Source organism: Bombyx mori, chromosome 4 (genome assembly GCF_030269925.1).
Source record: "Bombyx mori chromosome 4, ASM3026992v2".
In the NCBI taxonomy this organism is placed as follows: Eukaryota; Metazoa; Arthropoda; class Insecta; order Lepidoptera; family Bombycidae; genus Bombyx; species Bombyx mori.
In genome coordinates this window covers 8,180,981-8,203,391 of record NC_085110.1, presented here as the reverse complement: position 1 = coordinate 8,203,391, position 22,411 = coordinate 8,180,981, and the positions used below count along the sequence as shown (strand labels likewise).

The 22,411-nt window shown below is 34.8% G+C and overlaps 1 protein-coding gene across 2 annotated transcripts; it reads left to right on the top strand.

Moving 5' to 3' along the window:
- The first annotated feature begins 50 nt into the window (after nucleotides 1-50).
- LOC101744998 (G-protein coupled receptor Mth) lies at nucleotides 51-21,327 on the top strand. 2 transcript variants are annotated; one of them, XM_012692950.4, is made up of 9 exons: nucleotides 51-1,933; nucleotides 2,540-2,781; nucleotides 3,644-3,827; nucleotides 6,703-6,781; nucleotides 12,774-12,958; nucleotides 14,370-14,562; nucleotides 16,819-17,009; nucleotides 17,762-17,788; nucleotides 18,817-21,327. In XM_012692950.4, exons 1-9 carry the CDS (start codon nucleotides 985-987, stop codon nucleotides 18,951-18,953), a joined length of 2,187 nt encoding a protein of 728 aa, XP_012548404.1. In that variant the 5' UTR covers nucleotides 51-984; the 3' UTR covers nucleotides 18,954-21,327. The 2 variants fall into 2 exon arrangements, with proteins under 2 accessions (XP_012548404.1, XP_012548406.1); XM_012692952.4 differs by lacking the exon at nucleotides 17,762-17,788 and having other exon boundaries at nucleotides 53-1,933.
- The last annotated feature ends 1,084 nt before the right edge of the window (nucleotides 21,328-22,411 follow it).

The following is a 22,411-nucleotide window of genomic DNA, read 5'->3' as shown; positions in this document are numbered from 1 at the left end:
CATAACACCAGGTGGGCTGTGAGCTCGTCCACACATCTATCTTTCGTGGCCTAAAGGATAAGACGTCCAGTGCATTCGTATCTAGCGATGCAACGATGTTCGAATCCCGCGGGCGGGTACCAATTTTTCTAATGAAATACGCACTTAACAAAGTTCACGATTGACTTCCACGGTTACTAACACTGCCTGAAATATAAGATTTCAGTCTCAAATGTATTATAGTATAACGGTTGTACCATTTAAACCGGAACGTATGACTATTTCGCGGCATAAATAGACAGGATGATGGTACTTTTACTTTACTTTGGTATTCGAGTGGGCTTACAATATGCCCACCGGTAAGATAATTAAATACAATAACATCACACTCCTTTAGATAAATATTATAATTCGTGAAAAACTAAAATAAAATGTTTCACTTAATTAATTTCAATGCTTTGATTGTTTACGATTTAGATAATGGTCTTGTCAATTTCGATTTTTTGCTTATCAGTGAGTGCCGTTGAACGTTGATATCGTTGATAACATCAGGCGTGCTTGAAAAGTATTTATGTTTGAAATTCTCAGTACTCGATCGCTTCATGTTTTATCATATCAGTTAGAGGTCTTATGAATCGACTTCTTTGGCAAAAATATCATAGTTTTTGTAAACATTACGGAATCAAGACGTTTCTTATTGTTATTATTATTTTACTCTTAAAATATAATATTTTCTTAAAAAACAAGAAAGGTTGTTGTACGTGTCTAGACAGTGTATTCGCGGCCATCACAACGGCGTTACAGCCTCTGAAGCGATTAAATTCAAGTCGGTCGGAAAATTCGGCAATCGGCATCACTTCTACGCAAGCATTGCTCCAATTCGCACGTCCATATCCCCCACAAAATAAAAAATAAACAATGGTGGATACGGTGAGCGACACTCACCATACGCTGTGAATAATTTCGTAAATTGTTTTAATGACTGTGATTTAAGTTTATTGAAAAATGACGTGGCATTTGTTCTTTATTTGCGTATTTTTGTATTATACAAGTGTCAGTGCTGAATCCTATGAAAAAGTGGTTGCATTTAGGAAGTGTTGTATTGAGAATCAAAGTTTAGTTAGATCATTTGAAGTCAACAAGACTGAAAGTTTTGTATGCCTAGACCGGTCCACTATTGAAGATAATTATAATATTTCTGCATCTCCACTCCTGATAGGTGAGAATGTTAATACTGTATATGGCACCCCGGTGTGTGACCAGATGGAATTGTCTCAAGTGACTGCTACTGAATTCGATTCTGATCAAGACCATCGTTGCTATGACAGACTGATAATAGAAACGATAAACGGCACGATTAAACAGAACATACCGAAAATTGTTGCTTTAACTTGCGCGAATTTTAAAAATAATACGAAGAATCTCATGAAATCAAAGCTAACGATAGATCGCATCAAGAAATGTTGTCCAAAAGGTCAAAGCTACGATCCAAAATATCATTTTTGTAGGCTCAGCGACTCGGAAAATAATGAACAGGCGCTAATAAAAAGATTAAATTTGAGTTCAGATCATATTTATGAAGTTGAGAACGAGTTACATTGTAAAGCTGTTGAAACCGGTATTGAATTGAGTGAAGAGAAATTTTCGTTAGTAGTAGAAGGAAGTAACTTAATTGTGACCAGAAAATTTTCAGAAAAGAGTCATATTGCACACCCCGGAGAATGGTGCATAGATCGCATGTTCCCCGGGGAAAGTCTCATTGCTCGAATGTGCACAAACAGCTGTTCTGATTTTGATGCGTTTTGTGTGAAGAAGTGTTGTCCTGTGGGACAGCATTATAAAACGTTGCGATGCGGAAGTTTTGTCAGTAGATGTGTGCCGAATAAGGATAGCGTGGCGTTTAATATTTCGAATTATTTGGACGAATTAAAGGCTAATTATGATGATATCCCGGGTAAGTTGGTTAATTTTTTTTTCAGATTAACGACTCTGTGATTTATTCAAAACTTTAATATGATGGGATCTCTTCGTATTTAGTTTTCTTCGTAAATTTTATAAATAACTAGATAATGACCGAGCTTTGCTCAGTATTTTTTTTTTATAACTTGTGTTTTTTAGATATTATATTTAAATACGAATTACATATTGATAAAATGATGAAATATAAATATTATTTTTCGATCTTACCGACAGAGTAAATAAGAAAATATGAACTGGTTATTTAAAGAAAAAATCAAAATTATCGTTAAAGTTGATTATTGAAAACACGAATAAAACAACATTTTCTGAAGACAAATCGTAGCTGAATCGATTTATCGCCCCCGAAATCCTCTCTATACTAAATTTTATTAAAATCGTTGGAGCCGTATCCGTGATTCAGATTATATATATATATATATTCATATACAAGGATTGCTGGTTTAAAGATATAAGATATCGTACTTTCGCCTGCCTTGGGATGTCTTAATTTGGATGATTAAATACAAAATATACTTATCGAAAAAAAAATATTCGTCCACACGCAAAGGAATAATTTTAATTCTCATTTTAAATTGTTTAGATGTGCTTGGGATCCGTTCAGACTTGCTGTGCTCCGCTGGAAGAGTGGCACTAAACATAAGTGCTGATTATGACAAACACGAATTGACTCGAGATGGATATCTTCGGTCTGCTATAAGCGATCATGGTGATTACTGTTTTGAGACATTCGATAGTAGACAGTGTCCTGGTGGTGATTTGACCGTTACCGCAGTCACATGTTTCGTCAAACCGCAGATGAAAAATTTCCAAGTATCTTTTTTGGTAAGAATAATTAATTACTGTTCTACATTTGTTTTCGATTCGCACTTACTGTCAATTCAAAATTAACAAGATTATCACAAAAGATTACATAATGACAAGTCTAGGTCTTCAGTAATTGAGAAAGCTGATGGCATTGTTGATGTCTATGAGCGATAATGACTAATCACCATCAATCAGATGGGCCGTATGCTCACCAGCTAAAAATGGCAATAAAAAACACTAAAATTTGGCTAATTTTCGGATGACGAATAAATTATCTATCATCAAATCAATAAATTTGTAGACGATAGATCCACTAGTATTTTAAATTCATCTTAACGGATGAATATTTTTACACCGGAGCGCTTGCTTTATATCAAGTAAGATCAAATTAAATATAAAGCTTAATTTTATTAATTTGGGAACACATGTGCGACTAGTTATTTGCAATAATTAAAAACAAATTCCGCACGATATTTATCATTTCTAAAAGAAAATAGATACAAATATACAGTTTCAAATAGATCGAACTATGGACAAAAAAGAAATGCATACTAGACAATACATCGCCCAAGACTTTTTTGTTTCAAAAACAACGATATCCCCATTTAATAAAACAGCCACAAAAGAGAATAAAAAAAACACTAAGATGTTAATTAATATAGTACAAGATCGTATTACGTCAACCTATAAAAATAAAGGAACTGCAATCAGTGATTCTTCGTAACATAACATGTTTACTTAAAAATATGTGTTGGTTGGGATTGAAATGTCTACAACAGCTAATGAGATTTATTGAATTTTAAGGACAACTTACTTATTGTAGAGCTGTATTACTAAAGACTTTAAAGCAAATCTAGAGTTTGAATGCTTTTTTTTTTAGCTTATTAGCATATCGAGCGTATGTCTGGCATTGACGTTGTTGGTGTATTGCGCTTTGCCAGAATTGTGGAACCTACACGGTCGCACCTTAATCTGCCACGTTAGTATGATGTTGCTGGCTTTCACCTGCCTCGCAAGGGTTCAGTATAAAGAAGTTGCTGATAATAAACTCTGTACATTGCTGGGTAAGTCTGATTTTTCTTAGGACCGTTTATTATATTTTAGGTGACTTTGACCGCGTGATCCTGTGACAATGCCGTAGTTTAGTAACGAGGTGGTACTTACGAACTTTATAAAGTAATCAATCATAATGCTTCCTGTGTGCGACAACAGAAATTGTGAAATCTTTAAATGAGAACACTTCACTTAAATAAATTTTTAATAAAGTCAAATGATCAATATTAATAAGATTTGTGTGCAATTAGTGGTTATGGTGTGAGCCGACACGGCTCAGTACCTATCCAGACTATCAGTGCCTATCAATAGATATTACAACTACGAAATAGCCAATTTCGTAGTATAAGCCAGTTTCGTTCGTACATAAATTATCAAATTATTTTCTAAGAAAATTATTGCGCGCTATCTGTCTCTGCGACTATAAAGAGAGAAATTGCGGCTATGAGATTAATCGAGACTTAATGTGTTCTTTACTTGGAAAAATATGCTTTATTAATCCTTGCGAGTGGTTACCAGTGCTTCTGAGCACTTGCACAAGGAAGCACTGGTGCACTGGTGGCCCGAAGGTCTTTCCAGCTTCACCAGGAGGGATGGGATTTGCTAACAGCTGCCCGAGTGTCTCCAAAGGAGACTTAAAAACTCAAGAGTAACTGATCCGCGAATGAATCTAAATTGAGCAGATAGTTGTGTTTAATAACTTTTATCCTTATTTCAGAAAGCCAATAAATAAATGTGTCGTGTATTGACGAAATTATAAATATGTTCATAAAGTTCTAAGATATGTATATGTAAGTGTTTTGGTTGGGGGTTGATAGGGGTTGCCCTTGCTAGGACTAGTCAATAATTCATGAATGTCATGAAATTCTTAATACCTCGAATATTAATAAAAATTTCATATCTAAAAGCATTTGGTGCTAATTTCCCATAGGTACATTAGGCTGGCTTACAAAGCCAATCATTGTGTGTTATCATCGTAAAATTATGTTATGATCTAAGTGGGTGGTGTTACGTGGAGTGTGAAAGCATTGAACATTGTGATAAAGAGTTGTTATTACGTAGTTATTACGCGTGTTATGATAAAATATGAACGGGTTTTAGTAATTAAAGGACCGGTCTTTGTGGCGAGGCTTGGGGGAGGCTTATGTCCAGCAGTGGACGTCTGTGGGCTGATAAGACGAAACATTAAAACTGTAGTCCTTATTCTCGTTGAAAATAATATTCAATGGTTTAAAAATAAAAAAAGACATTGAATATTTTAAATAAATATCTTCATTACATTATCCAATGATACGAAATTTTTCAGGTCGTCTTACAAATTTTCAACTTTATTTTGACCGATTAATGTAAGGGGCATCACGAATATGACAACGACGCCCAGTATCTCATCCTCTTATAATATTATATACATACTGTACGTCAAAAAATATTATTTTTATTTATCAGCAAAGCTGGGGCTTTTGGTATTAGGCGGTCTGAAATCAATTGACAGCGCAGAAATATTACTGTTATCTACTTTGAAATCATTAGCTCTATGATTAAAAAAGAGACTAAAAAATTCTTAAAAAAAGTTCGCACGATCGGAGCTTAAAAAGGCACGTGCGTCGGTGGCACCAACTAACGTGGGTTTAAAGCATGTTTTATCACGACAACGACCGAAAATTAAACAGGAAACTGTGGGAATGAAGTTACTCATTTTTTCATGAGCGCTTCTTTTAATAGTAAGATTTTTCGCTCAAGCAGAAGTGATTTCATCACGCGCAATGAATAATAAACAAATCAAAATAAGAAAATGGCGTCGATCTTTACGCACGCAATTGAAAATGAATACACAGCGAAAAAGTACACGTTAATGTCTGTTCATATTTTTAATGAAATCTATTAATTGTTATAATCTTCCAATATTTTTCTTGTACCCTAATTATTTACTTAAGTGCAAATCTTTCTTGCATTACACGTAATCTTGTTCTAATACCGGTCCTAATTACTTATCCGACCACGACGGGGCAACGCAAAGCCGCCGTCTCCCGAAACGTGTCTTGTCGGATCCGGGATCCCCCGGGTTCAGTCTTGGTGCTTTTAGGCCTCTCAAGCATGTCTCAAGAGCTCGACGAGCAAACTAACCCATAGACACAGCAGCCCACTGAGTTTCGTCGGATCTTCTCAGTGGATCGTGATTCCGATCCGGTGGTAGATTCTGCTCTTGCCAAGGCTAGTGTTTTTTTTATTGCTTAGATAGGTGGACCAGCTCACAGCCCACCTGGTGTTAAGTGGTTACTGGATCCCATAGACATCTACAACTTAAATGCGCCACCCACCTTGAGATATAAGTTCTAAGATCTCAGTATAGTTACAACGGCTGCCCTACCCTTCAGACCGAAACGCATTACTGCTTCACGGCAGAAATAGTCAAGGCGGTGGTACCTACCCGCGCGGACTCACAAGAGGTCCTACAACCAGTAAAGTAGTGTTAGCAAATTGTCTCAGGTTGAGCCCGTGAGCTCACCTAATCGTCCGGGCGTAGCTGGAATAGCCAACCAGAGAATTTTAGGCAACCAGAGAATAGGTAGAAAAAAAATAGAATTTTCAATTTTTTAAATTCGAACTTTATTAGTAGAGAATCCCAGAGTCTACAAAATACCACTGATACCTATTACCATATTCAGTCGTTTACTAATGGACAAACAGATAATTCACTTCAGCTTTTTAATTGATGAAGAATTTTTAATCTCCAGCACATCGTAATTGCATTATATCACCAGCTTGTTTTTACATATCTATAATTTTATTCTCACGTATTATAGAATAATAATACGATTTATAAATATTATTTTGCATGTTGCCATAATATAAATGATCAATAACACAGTCCCATTGTTTACACAGGGTACGGGATCTACTTTGGATTCGTAGCGGCATTTGCTTGGCTTAACGTCATGTGCCTCGACATCTGGTGGACATTTGGGTAAGTTCAATATCAACAAATCTGTGCTCAGAATAAATGCATGCCTAATAAGGAGACGAGCCATATTATCCGTCGGATTTACAATGGTTTTTGTGGGCTATCTTTGATTTTATTAACATACAACTTTTCCATCTTTTTTTACTAATTTTTCGGTTACAAGCAGTCATGCTATCGAAAAGTTTCAGTCATAAAACATGTTATTTTTTTTTAGGAAATAATATTTTTTTTTTTTTTTATAGCTTAAATGGGTAGACGAGCTCACAGCCCACCTGGAGTTAAGTGGTTACTGGAGCCCATAGACATCTACAACGTAAATGCGCCACCCACCTTGAGATATAAGTTCTAAGATCTCAGTATAGTTACAACGGCTGCCCTACCCTTCAAACCGAAACGCATTACTTCTTCACGGCAGAAATAGGCAAGGCGGTGGTACCTACCCGCGCGGACTCACAAGAGGTCCTACCACCAGTAATAATAGTAATGCTTAATCAGTGATTGAAATTTGACCAAAGTCACTATCACCTCCGAACTCGTATTCTTTTTTATAGTATTTTCTCTTTTGTTTGATGTTGACATTTTTTTTGTTCAAATGGGGGAAACAAACGAACTTTATACCTAAAATTTTAACTAATATTACTAATGCTCGTAAATAGGTTACTTTAAAAAAAGAAAATCGGTCGATAAACAGTGCAGAAAAGGGCACTGAACTGTTTGTTTGTCTTTACCTAATTTTATTTAGATACAATTACTTCGTTAAAGCTTATGTTTGAAATACAATTAAAAATACGCAAATAAACTAAATTATTAAGTAAATAAATCATTTGATCATTCTCAATTTATTGATAGTTCAATTTCAACACAAAAACTAAGTGTTTCTTGCTATCTGACTTGTTTGTCATTATGAGTAGTACAGTCAGTCATTGAGTAATAAAAGTGAAATCATTAAACCACAAAATATTACATACTCTGCTTAGTCAGAGATTTGATAAATTAAAATTATTATATAAATATCTTAATATAAACAATCAAAGACAAATCAGACACGGCAATCTGACCCCAAGCTAGGATTCCCTGTGCGCTTAAATATATACATAACCTAGCGATCACTACTCAGATAAAAAGCAAAAAACCGATCGTCACACGAAAGTTTGCTCGAAGTGGGAATATTAATATCCACGACTCTCAATTCCCCTTTTTTTATCCTACATATGCCTTGAGAAGCATATCAGCTTCTCCTTGACGTCTAGGTGAGCTCACGGGGCTCAAACCGGGTCTGTTGCTAACACTGGCTCTAGCAAGAGCAGTGCTTCGCAGAATCTACCTCCGGGTCGGAAACGCGACCCACTGAGAAGATCCGGCGAGAAACTCAGTGGGCTGTGTCTATGGGTTAATTCACTCGTCGAGCCCTTCGTCGCAAGCGACGGCTTCGACGAGGACGGTCAAGGGCGTTAAGTATTGCGCCATTGAATTACTCAATAAACCTAAATATTAGGGATTTTTCCACAAGGCTATGAATGAACTCGCTTTCTATTTTGGGTCTGAATCCAGGATTTTCTAGTTGGCTTAGTGGTTAATGACCCATCGATTCCCTGTTAGAGTCATTATTTTGGTTAAAGATATATAGGATTCGGGATTTGGGTGTACTTTTCTTGACTTGTAATGTAATATTGGAAAAATCATAGCTTCGAGTCCATCGATGTACAAGTTTGATTATTAAAAAAAAAACACTATAGGATAAGTTTTCAAAAATATTTTCATATCAGATGCACATTTATAATATACTAATGTTGTTATAATTCTAAGTTTTATTAATCATATCAATAGTCAGAATGTTATTCTTTAATCTAGGACAAAACATAACTATTTGATTTGAAAAAAAAACATGGAAAAGTTTTTGAATGAACGTATTGAGTGTGATTCAAATTCTTTCAAATTCTCGTATTCCTCAGACATTGTAACGTTCAGTGTATTCAGCGATTTCATCGAAATGAATAGTGTATAGAACCGTTGACGATGTTTCCGAGTAAAACTGTAGTAATACCGATTAATGTAAATAAAATCGCGAGCGATGTAGTTTGTGGGCAAGCATCAATCAAGCTTCCTACACAACGAGGATTTTACAGATTCGTAATACATAAGGCGCTCAGTGTAAATGGAGTGAGTGTTACGACTAATTTAAACTATAGCTTATAGGTTCAAATTACAGAAAATTACGTACACTATCCCTTATTATTGTAACTAGATGATGACGGAGCTTTGCTCGGTTTTTTTTTTGATAACGCCATCTTGGTTAGTTCCCCTCAATTAAGAAAAATAGTATTATTATTCGCCAATATATGTCGGGAGGAGTTGATTATTGAAAACACGAATAAAACAACATTTTCTGAAAATAAATCGTAGCTAGATCGATTTATCGCCCCCGAAATCCCCTGTATACAAAATTTTATGAAAATCGTTGGAGCCGTTTCCGAGATTCAGATTATATATATATTAATATACAAGAATTGCTCGTTTAAAGGTATAAGATTTGGAAGTAATCTCTCACACCAACCAATAACTAGTGGAAACATCACAGCCGACATAAGATCTTTCGCAATGGCTTTGTCGTAAAATGTGATAAATATTTACTTCGTCTGAGAATCGAAGTGTTTACATATGGGCTCATTGATATTTACACATCGGTCGAAGGAACCAGCCATAATGTTTGCTAGTCATGTACAATCTTTAACGAGAATGAAAACGTAACGTTTTTCTAAATATTTCACAATGACCTCAGAATGTATTTTAAGTTCAGTAATTCAAATAATAATATGAGTTTCCGTTTTGTCGTTTGCAGTGATAATACATTAAATTCAAACGATAAGTGATGTTTTGAGTTGTACATTAAAATTAGTAATGGTACTAATAAATAATTAACTTACAACACTTAACTATGGCAGGAAATTTATAAAAATAAGACTTTAAATTAATGAGCTTGTTTTTGTGAATGATTGTCAAACGATGTTAGAAAATACGTATATATTTATTAGGAGATTTGGGTTGTTGGTATTTAATGACATGACAATGATAAGGATATCGTCATAAATCAGAGAAGGATTCCATAGGGGATTTAAGTACCTCACGACCCATGTGGAAGAGGTGCGAGTACATTAGAATTGTAGGTACTTAATATGTACACATTGCAAATTTTATTTTTAGAATTCATTACAAGAGGCGACAAATTATTACTATAATTATGAATTTGAAATATTAATAATATATTATATAAATTGGAATTGTAAAGAAGATGCTAGTTAATAAAATGAAGAAGATGTCGGCAGAGAGTTGAAATATTACTGTCGGCATAAAATATGTGTCGTAAATAAAAACCGACTAAGGGATTAACCGGAGAATGTACATCAGTGTTATTTGAGTACAACATGTTGTGATTGTAACTGGCACTTACTGATGGTATGGGGGATTGTAAGCCCACACCGGTATGTACCATCATCCTGCCTATTTTTACGGCGAAGCAATCATATGTAGTGCTACATAATGCAATTGAGGCTGGTTGTAATTGGGTGGGGCGCAGCATTCACGTTGTGATCACTTAACATCGGGTGGACCGTGACCTTCGTGTTTTATCTCACTCGATATTGTTTGATGTAGACTGCAAAGGTTAAAAGGTGTAGTTAAACTAAATAATGTCTAAATCCTACTTTTATTAGCTTCGATTATAAGTGAGCATTTACAGCGTTATGCAATAAGCCTGTCAGTTGGGTGCCATTAAGGTTTAACAGGCGGCATGTAGACTAATTATGACTTCATTATTTGGATTAATAAAGCGCTAATGGGACGGGATGTACACATTATAATCAGACAAAAGATAATGAAAAAGGACAGAACATTAAACTGAGTTTACGTGTTAGCTATGGTACGGGCGTGGTTTAATTAAACCACGTCATCGACAGAGCACTCTACTGGAATACCGGCGCAAAATATTGAATAGTTAAACAAAAAACAGACGGCTAAATATAGTTCTCAATCTCAGACCAAGAGTCGGAGGTCACGTGTAGATGGAGATTGCTTTTGATTCTAAAATTTAGATGGGTCTGTTTCATTAAGCCTCGAATTCAATATGGATGAGAATTAATTAAGTTTTCTTAATTGATATTTGCGTTAATTGAGCATTTTGCTGGTTTAGTAGTCTATTATGAGCGAACGAGAACTACCACAGTTCTGCTTTTAACCAACTACTTTTCAATATTCAATACAATTGATATTTTGATCGCGTATCTTCGAACGGGCTGCGACATACGCGTAGTAATGTCAATGGGCTTCTGTAATTACTTAAGATAAGGGGGTCGTAAGCTTGTATGCCTATTTAAAGCAATAAAGAGTTATAGAGGTTTTATTGGTATTTTATATTAAGCCTAGTATGTTTTCTTCAAAATTGAATTTATAAAGCAACCAGTGGGAAGTAGTTATACTAGGTGGGGCGATAAATCTTGTTTTAGGTTTAATGAATAATAGTGCAATCGTGTTCATCTATTGAATCTATTGAGACTTGAATTATTCATAACGTATTTTTTAGGGAACTTACATCATTCTCACAATTTTATCGCTTTCTTGCATTTGTTTCTTTTGTGATAGCGACACCCATAATATAGAAGAAAAAAAGCTGTTAAATGTGGTACATTTCTTTATTTTGACAATTTCAAAAATATATCCATTATACGAAATTATTTCTCACATAAACGAAGATTCGAGTGATCATTTCATTGTTTTAATGTAGCGCTCAAAATTTAAGATAAAACTATGTATCGACGCTTGAAAGGCAAACGTGACTAAGCTACAATAACTGCTTTATACATAAATGATAGGCAATAACCATATTCGATGCGCAAAAAATATATATTTCTAGGTCTATTAAAATCATTCCAATCCTACAGCTAGATTCGTTTAAATAAAAATTTTTCAGGTATTTCTACTTTAAATTAGTCTAATGTAAAGTTCACGCATTGTCGCTTAGTCAAGTTTGCCTTTCAAGCGTCGATATGTATCTTAGAGTTCCGATAAATTCGATAAGGGCGATCAAAATAAAGCATTTTCTTATTTATAGTTAGGATATTCTGGTGGGATAATCTTGGCAGCTCCATAAACAACGTATGGTAAATGTTAACACTGGAGTTTGTTTACGTTTTCATAATTTAGATGAACACGATTACACTATTAGTCATTAAGTCCAAAGATAAAGGTTTATTGTTCCACCTAGAACGACTAGAATGTTTCCCACGGTTTCATTCGTAAGTCCAGGTTAAAAAAAGAGAATATGATGATGTAAAAGTTTTTAAAATTTTATTGATCTGAATGGGCAGACGATCTCAAGATCAGTATTGTACGTTTATCCCATTTTTTAAATTGCCTAGGAATGCCAATATGCATGAAAATTAATTTTAAGCGTTTCCATGTTATTGTGGATTCATTTTTTTGACCTTCCAATGTGTCGCTCGCCCTTTACGTAACTGTCGTAAAAATTTTATTGTTATTGATGAATTAATAGCCATGATCAAATACTCAAACAAGTAATAGATGAAAATAGTATAAGGACTTCATTTTTTCTTTATTAATTCTTATAATATCGTTAAATTAAACATAGAAACCAAATATGCTTATGAACAATACATAAGTTAAATCTACACATGAGGTATTATTTGAGTACTCGTAAGCTCCTTTTTATTAACGTATGTACATACGTGAGCGCTACGATCTGTCCTTCACAATCACGATCGCAACCACGACCACTCTGACAAGAGTGTCTAGCTGAGAAGAAGAAGACGTCTATCTTTCTCTAAACGAGGCTTATAAAGTACCGTCAACAGTAGGTAGCGGTTTGGCTATACTCTTATCGTAGCTGATGTCCATGAGTGACTGTGTCCAACAGGTGACCAGTATCAGGTAAAAAATAATATGTTTATATTTGGAAAAAAAAAATGTATGAATTTTATTTCAGGAGTGTGAGAATGGTGCAACCTTTGAGGAAGTCAGGAGCCGAGTGGCGAAGATTTCTCTGGTATTCGTTGAATGCGTGGGGTTTTGCGAGCATCCTGACCCTTGTAATGTTTATTCTCGACGAGTATCCTATTGCAATAGAACTTGACGCCAACATCGGCAGCGGCATGTGTTGGTTTGGCTCACGTTAGTACTTATTTAAACTTACATTAAATTATTATCCCATCTAATATACAGAGTTGTTTGATATTCTTGTTGATATCGAAAATCTTATGAATTCATGATATTGTCCGAATGCTGTGTTAACGTGAAAACATGATTCATGCGTATACATTTTTGTTATTTAAACGGATGGACTAGTGCAGTCCGTCACTCATTATTTTTGAATTTGTTTCTTTTGATCAAAAAGAAGATAAAGGTGTTCGAATAATTTTGTTCGACGTTTTGTAAACAACTTGCGGATTCATGTCTTTTTACCATTCATTTCTTTTCGTATTGTTTTGTATTTGAAAATTGGGTCGATTGAGATGCTACAGAAAAGAAATCAAATTAATTTTATTAAAGCATCGTTTCATTAAAGCAGAATCGTTTCAGCATGCGAATTGCTTAGATTATATAGGTCAAACAATTGAAGGTCTGTAATGTTTACGTATACGATGGTAGACATCAATAAAGTAGACGCACCTGGAATTGGGTAGTAATTAGTAAATTACTTGCTCAGGTTATGTGAAAACATAAGCTTTTTTTATTTATTGCTTAGATGTGTGGACGAGCTCACAGCCCACCTGGTGTTAAGTGGTTACTGGAGCCCATAGACATCTACAACGTAAATGCGCCACACACCTTGAGATATAGTTCTAAGGTCTCAGTATAGTCACAACGGCTGCCCCACCCTTCAAACCGAAACGCATTACTGCTTCACGGCAGAAATAGGCGGGGCGGTGGTACCTACCCGTGCGGACTCACAAGAGGTCCTACCATCAGTAATTACGCAAATTATAATTTTGCGGGTTTGATTATAATTGCACGTTGTTATTCCTTCACCGTGGAAGTCAATCGTGAACATTTGTTGAGTACGTATTTCATTAGAAAAATCACTTCATCAGACTTTGACGTTCAACCGATGACGTTAGTGTCTCATGAAAAGATTTTGTTGTAATTAAATCGAGTTTATTTGTCAATTACTTGTCAATATAAACGTGAATACGGGTAATTTTAAATTGATTTGGAATAATCATTCAATTTGGCGATGACTAATATATTTTTTCCATTGGTTTACAGAAATCTTTAGTAATATGGTTTGAAAACTAAACTTTGACTAATTAATCAATCTGTTGTAAAGACTTTACATTCATATTCAAAATCATTGATGTATGATTACATAATTAAGAAACTTTGATTAATCAATGTTAATTTTAAAATGTATTAAAAACGATTTTTTTTATTCTAACGATGGTTGACATTGAATTATAGCAATGAAGTGGTTGATTGATTTCGGATTTTAGTAATTTTAAGTCTATTATAATCTTAGATCTTAGGTATTATACAATATTTTGTAAATAAAAAATTGAAATTATGTTAAATTGAATATTTTCAGTACAAAACGAGCGGTCAGATTGGCCTCACTACATTTTCTTCGTGATTCCGATGGGTCTTGTGACATGTACGAATTTCATCCTGTGGGTGTTGACGGCGCGGCATTGCGCTCGAGTCAAGTCCGAGGTCCATCGGCTGCAGGCGGGCTCGGTTGGTGACCGCGCCAAGCGACGTTTCCGTATTGACAGAGCTAAGTAAGTTAACAGTTATATTTACTCAACGTACAATAGATCCTTAGAAAATAGTATATTTTATACATCATATCGTTATCTATATCTTTTATAAATCATACTTTTAATACTGTATAAACTATTATATGTATGTATGTGTGTATGTATTTATGAATGTATGTATATATGTGGGATGGTATGGCGAAATTTAGTGGATATTTAGTTTAACAACAAAATCTTTTATTCTTTCAAAAAATACTACATACACATTCGTAACATCGTTATGTCAATTTTATATCTGTCAGTTATATTTTCTTCTTTTAAGAATAAAACTCGTGTGCCAGTGAGAATTAACCAAAAAGTACCGATATCCCACTTATATGTATAATTGTACATAATATATACTTTTTTTTGTGTATATTTGTAACTTAATACAAATTTCATTGCACCTACTACTATTTACTCTGCACTACCTTTGGTTGACTGGTAGAGAATGCCTTAGGCATGAAGTCCGCCAATGTAAATTTTACATGAAGTGTAATAAATAAATATGTCGTATTTATAATTGTGAACTTGGACGGGTGTAGATACCACTATTCTGGGTATTTCTTCCATGAGGTTGTTAAGCCTTCAGTGTGCTTAGTCCGAGTTTTTTAACGTTCTCGATAGCGTAAAAGTTAACTCGAATTTGTATGGAGTTGGAACGTTTGCCTACGTTTGTTGCTAGGGAGCACTAAGAAGCATACTGTTATGACGTGTAGGATAGCCGCTATACAGATTGGGACTTCGATCTCTTACCTCAAGGCGATATTAATTTTATGAATATGGATTATGTAATACTTAAAAACCTACTAGTTAAGTTAAATGATGGTTGAGGTTTGACTATATTTACTTTTATCATGTTGACGCTAACTGTTCCATTGATGTCATCGCTCGAGGTGAACGCGAACGGAAAACCCGAGCTACAGCAAAAAAATATCATTTACCCGGTTCTTTCCTTTTGTTGGTTGGATGTGCTGAGAGTTTTACAACAAAAGTGTTGTCATAATTAATTATACCACAGAGTTTCTTTGATTTGTTTTTTGTAAATGCACGTAGGCATGACTATGGCCGAAGCGTCGGCACACTCGATAATTAAACAGCTTTGCACTATCTTAATTTGATTATATTTAGGCGCAATTACATTCTAATGTGATCAATGTATTTGAGTTGCGGATACTTGACAGCTGTAATAGAGATATGGTGATGACCTTAACATTTCTGAGCGTGTAAACAACTATCAAAATAGTACGATACTGCGTAATCTATTGTACGCTATTCAAAGGATATTGTCATTGATTGAGACATGAATCTAAATAGAGTAACTATGTAGAGATCGACGAGTAATACATAGATTTATTGGTAGTGACGTAATTCTGTATTTTTGTCTAGTCATCGTGTTTTTGTATATATGTTGGTATTTAGTATTTTTTATTCTAGTATCTACTTTTAATTTTGTAAAATATAAAGTAATCAGTTCTATGATCAAACCGTTTCAGAAGAAAAAAATTAAATATCGAATCGTGTATGGATGACGAGTCACGTATAGCCCGCCGCGTTGTGCTTACTTATCTTAATATAGTTTTTTCGGTGCAAACGAACAATAGATTTCTAAGAACCATGATTGGACTATACGAAACGAACAGAAAAACATATTATATAGGTACTTATCTATTGATAAGTATATAATATGTTTTTCTGTTAGAAACCACACATGCATATAACCACGCATAAAAAAATAGTATGTCTTATGGCAGAAATGATTAAGTAGGCCGTTGCTATCCATCAGTGAGTTCTCCTTCTCGTGAGTGAGAGTGAAAAAGTTTATGATTGTGTATTCAAAATGAAATTTGCAACTTGTCGTGGAGCGATTTCTCTCAGAATACAATTTCTAGGAATAAAAGAGAAAGTTTATACATTCCTTTGGTCGCGCTAAATTATTAAAGCCATAGAAAAAAATGTACTGATTTTGCTACAAAATTATGTTGGCTGTTCCTAGCAAACCTTAACACCCGTGCTGCTATGCCTTGAACATGTGCTTGAACATCCTTTTTTCGTATTTACACTACACGTGCTAACTGCTCATTGGCAGTTTCGGAGACCTTGAAATTGACTAAAGAAAATAAGCCGACTATTATTATTATGACAAATAGACGATCGTTATGGAACACCTTGTAGTAGTGGTACATAATAATACATGGAATTTAAAGGATAGGCAATTAATAATTGTAACACTTCTAGGTACCTTTTGACCGGAAAACTGTGGGTGGTGATGGGAGCGGGATGGATATCGGAGCTTCTTTCTACTATCGCTTCAGAACCAAAGTGGCTTTGGACCATCGTTGACCTTCTGAATGAACTACAAGGAGTCTTCATATTCCTCATACTAGTGTTCAAGCCTAAGCTGTACTACCTAATCCGAAAGAGACTAGGTAAAATTCTGATGTTTCTCTATGATAATAGTTTTCGATCTGATTACTTGTGTAGCTATTGTGATGCTCTATCATTGCCATTGACATAGAACGTACTTTAAAAAATACGGAAAGGATTTTCTATTAAACTAATCTTTTTCTCAATATTTTCTATAGGATTCTGTTTTAGTAGGGCATTATTATTTGTCTACAGGAGTATTTATTTATGTAAGTCATTACACCACAAAAGTTGATAATACTCGTAATACAAAGTAATGTAAATAAAAAGTAATAAACGTTTTATGTTAAGTGCAACTCCAAATATAAATGTCAAATACATATTAAAAACGGCAGCAAATTAAAATTTTACACATCAAAAGTACGAATTTAACTTTTTTTATATCAGAAACGAAGCGACGAGTAAAAATAGATAACTCTCAGTCTTATAATTATTATTTTATTTATTAGTTATTATTATTAATGATTTTTAGCAAGAATTAAATCATTATCATTATACAATGAGCAAACAATATAATAACATGGATCAGGATGAAAATAAATATATTCGAATGTTTTTTTGTAACTTATTACAAATAAATCTTATGATCGTTTCGAAATTATTTGTGACAAATGGCGTTTATTTTTTGGGAGTTTATACTCTAAAGGGAGACTGAAAGGTTCGGTGTCCGCTTTCATGACAATGAATCATACTTTTACCGTTTACATTATTGTTTTACTTTCTGTAAAATTTAGAGTATATTTTGATTTTTCAGGTTGTTCACGGATACCGATAGACCCAAGTATAACTTAATTTTTACCTGTTGTACTATATTTAGTTGTTTTGTAACATTCTTCTAATTTATTTAAAACACCAGAATTCTTTTCTTATAATTCCTTAACGCTACCTTAAACGTGGCTTTAACTCGAGAGGCACGTTCGATGTGGTATAACAATGTATTCATGCTAATTAACTAATGCTTTATTTAGAGTTGTAATTCCTAACTCAAAAAAGATTTGGCTAAAGCGTTCAAATTGGCTATCTAATAAATTTGTCACACACTATACTATATCGAGGGGTGAAAGACTATTTGGTTTAAGCGACATTTTTGCAACTTTACAGGAGAGCCATTTAAAGGTTAAAGTTTGGAAAAAGCACCATAACAAAAAACCTTCTTCAGCTAGTTTAATGGGGTAACCGGTAAACTTAATTGAAGTTTAAAACGAACCTTTAATTATAAAGATAAAAGAAAAAAGCGTATTAGGCAAAATGTGCTTTAAAAAAAACCTTTCATCTCTCGATATGTTGTTTAGTGATTGGATGTTACTATGAGATTCGGAGTCTGGTTAATAATAAAATAACAGTCACGGTTTTTTTATAACAATAATAATGAATTATTTTAAATGGCCCAGCAGACATATCTTTTTTAAGGTGTTACTTGAATCTTTAGATTCTTCACTCCACATTTTGAGGCTGATAGGTGGGTTTGTGAGAGTTTGCACCGCTTGCGCTGCCGATAGTTCAATATCGTTTGAATAACTTCGCGTTACTGGCAGATTTCAATTCAATTTCAAGCAAAAAGTATTTTTTTTCTTATCAAAACCGTTCTCACAAATGTCTACACGTATATCTATATGTGATACTATCACTGTAGATAGTTTTTAATTTAAGTGTAGGATGAATAAAAAATCGAAGCGTTATTAATTGTTAACATGTTACTTTTAAATTTGCTATATGTTTTTAGAAAACTCCGGTTCTCATTCTGCATTGTAATTTGTAAACTTTCTTCTAAGTGTTTTAAGATTACTAATTGTGTACTAATATGAACAGGGCTGGAGAAACCGGATGCTCAGAAGAATGGCGGTACGTCATCTGGTCGTACATCTTCCACCTTTCTGTCGAGGACCATCAGCAATGACGAGCGCGCCAATCTCCGAGTTTCACAACTTAACACCAAGCAAGCTTAGCTTTGTACTTGAATGATGAAGCACTGCATTTTAATGAAATCGGATCGGAAATTCACACATTATCATCCTTAGTGTTAACTTTCATGTTGTGATGGAAAAAGATTTTGTTATTAATTGAATTTCACTTACGTGTATAAAACTCACTTTAGACAGTACCAATATCGTTAAACATCGTAATATTATGCCTTAACATTTCCCATTTATAAAAGTAGATCGAATATTCATCCCGTAAAACTAATAAAATTCATTCCCTAATGATTCTTCAACAGATTTTTGAAAGGTTTACTAGGTTTAGTTTATAGATTTTTGTAATGGTAGCCAATGGCGGATCCATGGGGGGGTCATGGGGGTCATGACCACCCCCTAAGCTGGTTCCAGGACTTAGATGGACCACTGATTGAATATACCTAATGATTTTATTTATACATATATTTTGTCACCATACAGATTTTATGTAACTACATACCTTCAATGTTTAATTAATTTAATATAATATAATAACTTTGTATAATGGCAAACATTTGGGAACGAACGCATCTAAATTTGACTATGTGACCCCCTCCTGGCGCCAAAGTTGGATCCGCCCTTGATGGTAGCATTCTCTACGCGTTGATTCTTGCTGAATGAAAGTATCTTTCAATTACGAAGTTACAGGTTCAGAGTCCAAGCTTTTATTAAAACCAGCACTCTGTGTTCGGTATTCTTAGTGTCAACTGAACTTAGTGTGAACTTTGTTAAATTGTATAATATTTTTTGTCTTCATTCTTAAGGGAATATTATTTTATTTGTCTTCTTTAGCGATTGTGAATACACCTTAAATGTATCGTATCGTATTAAATGTATCATATATATATTATTGCTTAGATGGGTGGACGAGCTCACAGCCCATCTGGTGTTAAGTGGTTACTGGAGCCCATAGACATCTACAACGTAAATGCGCCACCCACCTTGAGATATAAGTTCGAAGTCTCAAGTATAATTACAACGGCTGCCCCACCCTTCAAACCGAAACGTATTACTGCTTCACGGCAGAAATAAGCAGGGTGGTGGTACCTACCCGCGCGGACTCTCAAGATGTCCTACCACCAGTAAAAAATAGACATGACAATTCCGTATTTTCAAATATATTAAGTAATAATTCTTTATGTTATACGTTTTTAGTCTAGTCATTGTTTAAGTATAAATTTAAGCTATCAGGTAATCCATAAGTTAATTTTGTTTGACTGTTATCTTTATTATATCTCTTTATAGTACTCTTGTGTTTAATATTTGAGTAATCGTGAATGCAAATAATATCTTTAGCACGGTTAATCAGGTAGGTAGTACTTACTAATATTAATTAGTTTTGGATTTATCGTTTACAATTAATGTATATTTATAATAATGAAATTCACCCATCGAAATCCAACACGCCTAAAATGTGTTAGTGTTGTAGATGATCCGTAATTTATCTTTATTCAATCTCTATAATCTTTATTCAATAATATCCTTGGAGGTACATGAGGAAGGGTTGTTGCATCGTAATTTTCGTATTCAATTCTTATAGTTAAAATTTTATTTGCATTTGTAAATTACTATGTATGTTTGAGTTTGAAACAATTTATTTGCTTAAACACGGGCTATTTTTTCGTACCGATAGACTACTGCTATTAGAATTTTTAATATGGCACAAATATAATTATCTTATGAATAAAATTCAAAATTCTTGGAATTCTCGAACAAAGTATATTTTATAATATCATTGTAGTTTTGTTTTTGTTGAAACTTTTTTTATTTAGATTAAATTATGTAGTTAGTTGGTATACGTTCAATATTTTATCGTTTATAAGAAAACTAGTTTGGGGTGTATATTTTCTTTATATGTACTATTCCACAAAAATCTAATTGTATTTCACGGTTTTATACCATGTCACGTTTCTCGCTATATTGTGAGCGGAGCGGTCTTTTGTTTTTCCGGGTAGGGTACTCGTAGTACGCGGTTGATTTAATGTTATCATCGTCGTTCAAGAATATTCTTAATACCCGATGCACCGGCCCACTGTGCATTTATCATCAGCTCGACTGATCACCCCGAATCAGGGTAATCACCAACTTTGAAATTGAAGCTTCAACTAACTTTCTTATATTATTGATCCATTAATAGCGACCAAATTTTAGTAATAGTAAAATAATTAGTTAGCTATTTGCATGCCACCATTTAATCATTTAATTTGTGAATTAAGATAATTATAAGGTCTTTTTTGTTAATACGTACCTGTTATTTAGATTATGTACCTATTGCTTATCCACTGTTCTTTAAATATTATATTATATTACACAATTATGTCACATTAAGAAAATAAAGTGAAAAAAGAAAATAAAAAGTTCCATTCCAGTTTTGTTTTGTATCATTTTTCTTTGTGTGTGCGTTAAAATGATGATTATTCTCTCAGGACAATTAGCAATTAATCTACATATCGACGCTTAAAAGGCAAACGTGACTAAGCGACAATGCGTGAAATTTACAGTAGACTTTCTTTTTTTTTTTTTTTTTTTTATGATTGAAAGTTTACTGGTGGCCCGAAGGCCTTTCCAGTTTCACCAGGACAGGTGGGCGAGCAAAGGCTCAGCCAAGAGGGGTGGGATTTGCTAACAACTGCCCGAGCGCCTCCGAAGGAGACCTAACAACTCAAGAGCAATTGTTTCGCGAATGAATCTACTACCGGATCGGAATCGCGACCCGCTGAGAAGATCCGGCGAGAAACTCAGCGGGCTGATGCATGGGTTAGGTTGCACGTCGACCTCTTTGTCGAGTTCGACGAGTACGGTTACCGGGGTCCCTAAGCCTGCCCCTAGTATTAGAGCTGAAGGCATCTAATGCAAAGGTTATTGGATCTGATGGATCCGTAAGGACGTGTCTAGGGCGTCGACGGTGACTGGCTCCTGCATGATCAGGATTCGGGGAGTAGTCAGCGGCGGCAACGATAAGGCGATTATCATGACGCATAGCCTTATCGAAGTATCGTTCCGACGCTGACTTCATGTATTTCCGAATTGATTCGAGGCCCAGGTCGTCGTGTAGGTCAACGTTCCTCACGAACCACGGAGCCCCGACAGCTAACCTGCAAAAGCGGGATTGTAGGGATTGGAGGGTGTCTATGTGTGTGCGGGCCGCGTGAGCGAACACCACACTCGCGTAAGTCATGACGGGCCTTATGCAAGTTTTGTAAAGTGTCACCTTGTTCCGAAGGGACATTTTACTCCGCTTACAGATCATGGGGTAGAGTCTACCGAGAATAAACGCGGCACGGTCACGGACTGATTTTATATGCGGGCGGAATGTCATCGATGCATCCAGGGTAACGCCCAGGTACTTGACCTTCCTGGCCCAGGGTATGGGTTGTCTAAAGAGAGTAATCGGGGGTGTGAGATTCCTCCTCCTAATCCGGGAGGAAATTCGTGTGGAGCTTCCCCTCTGA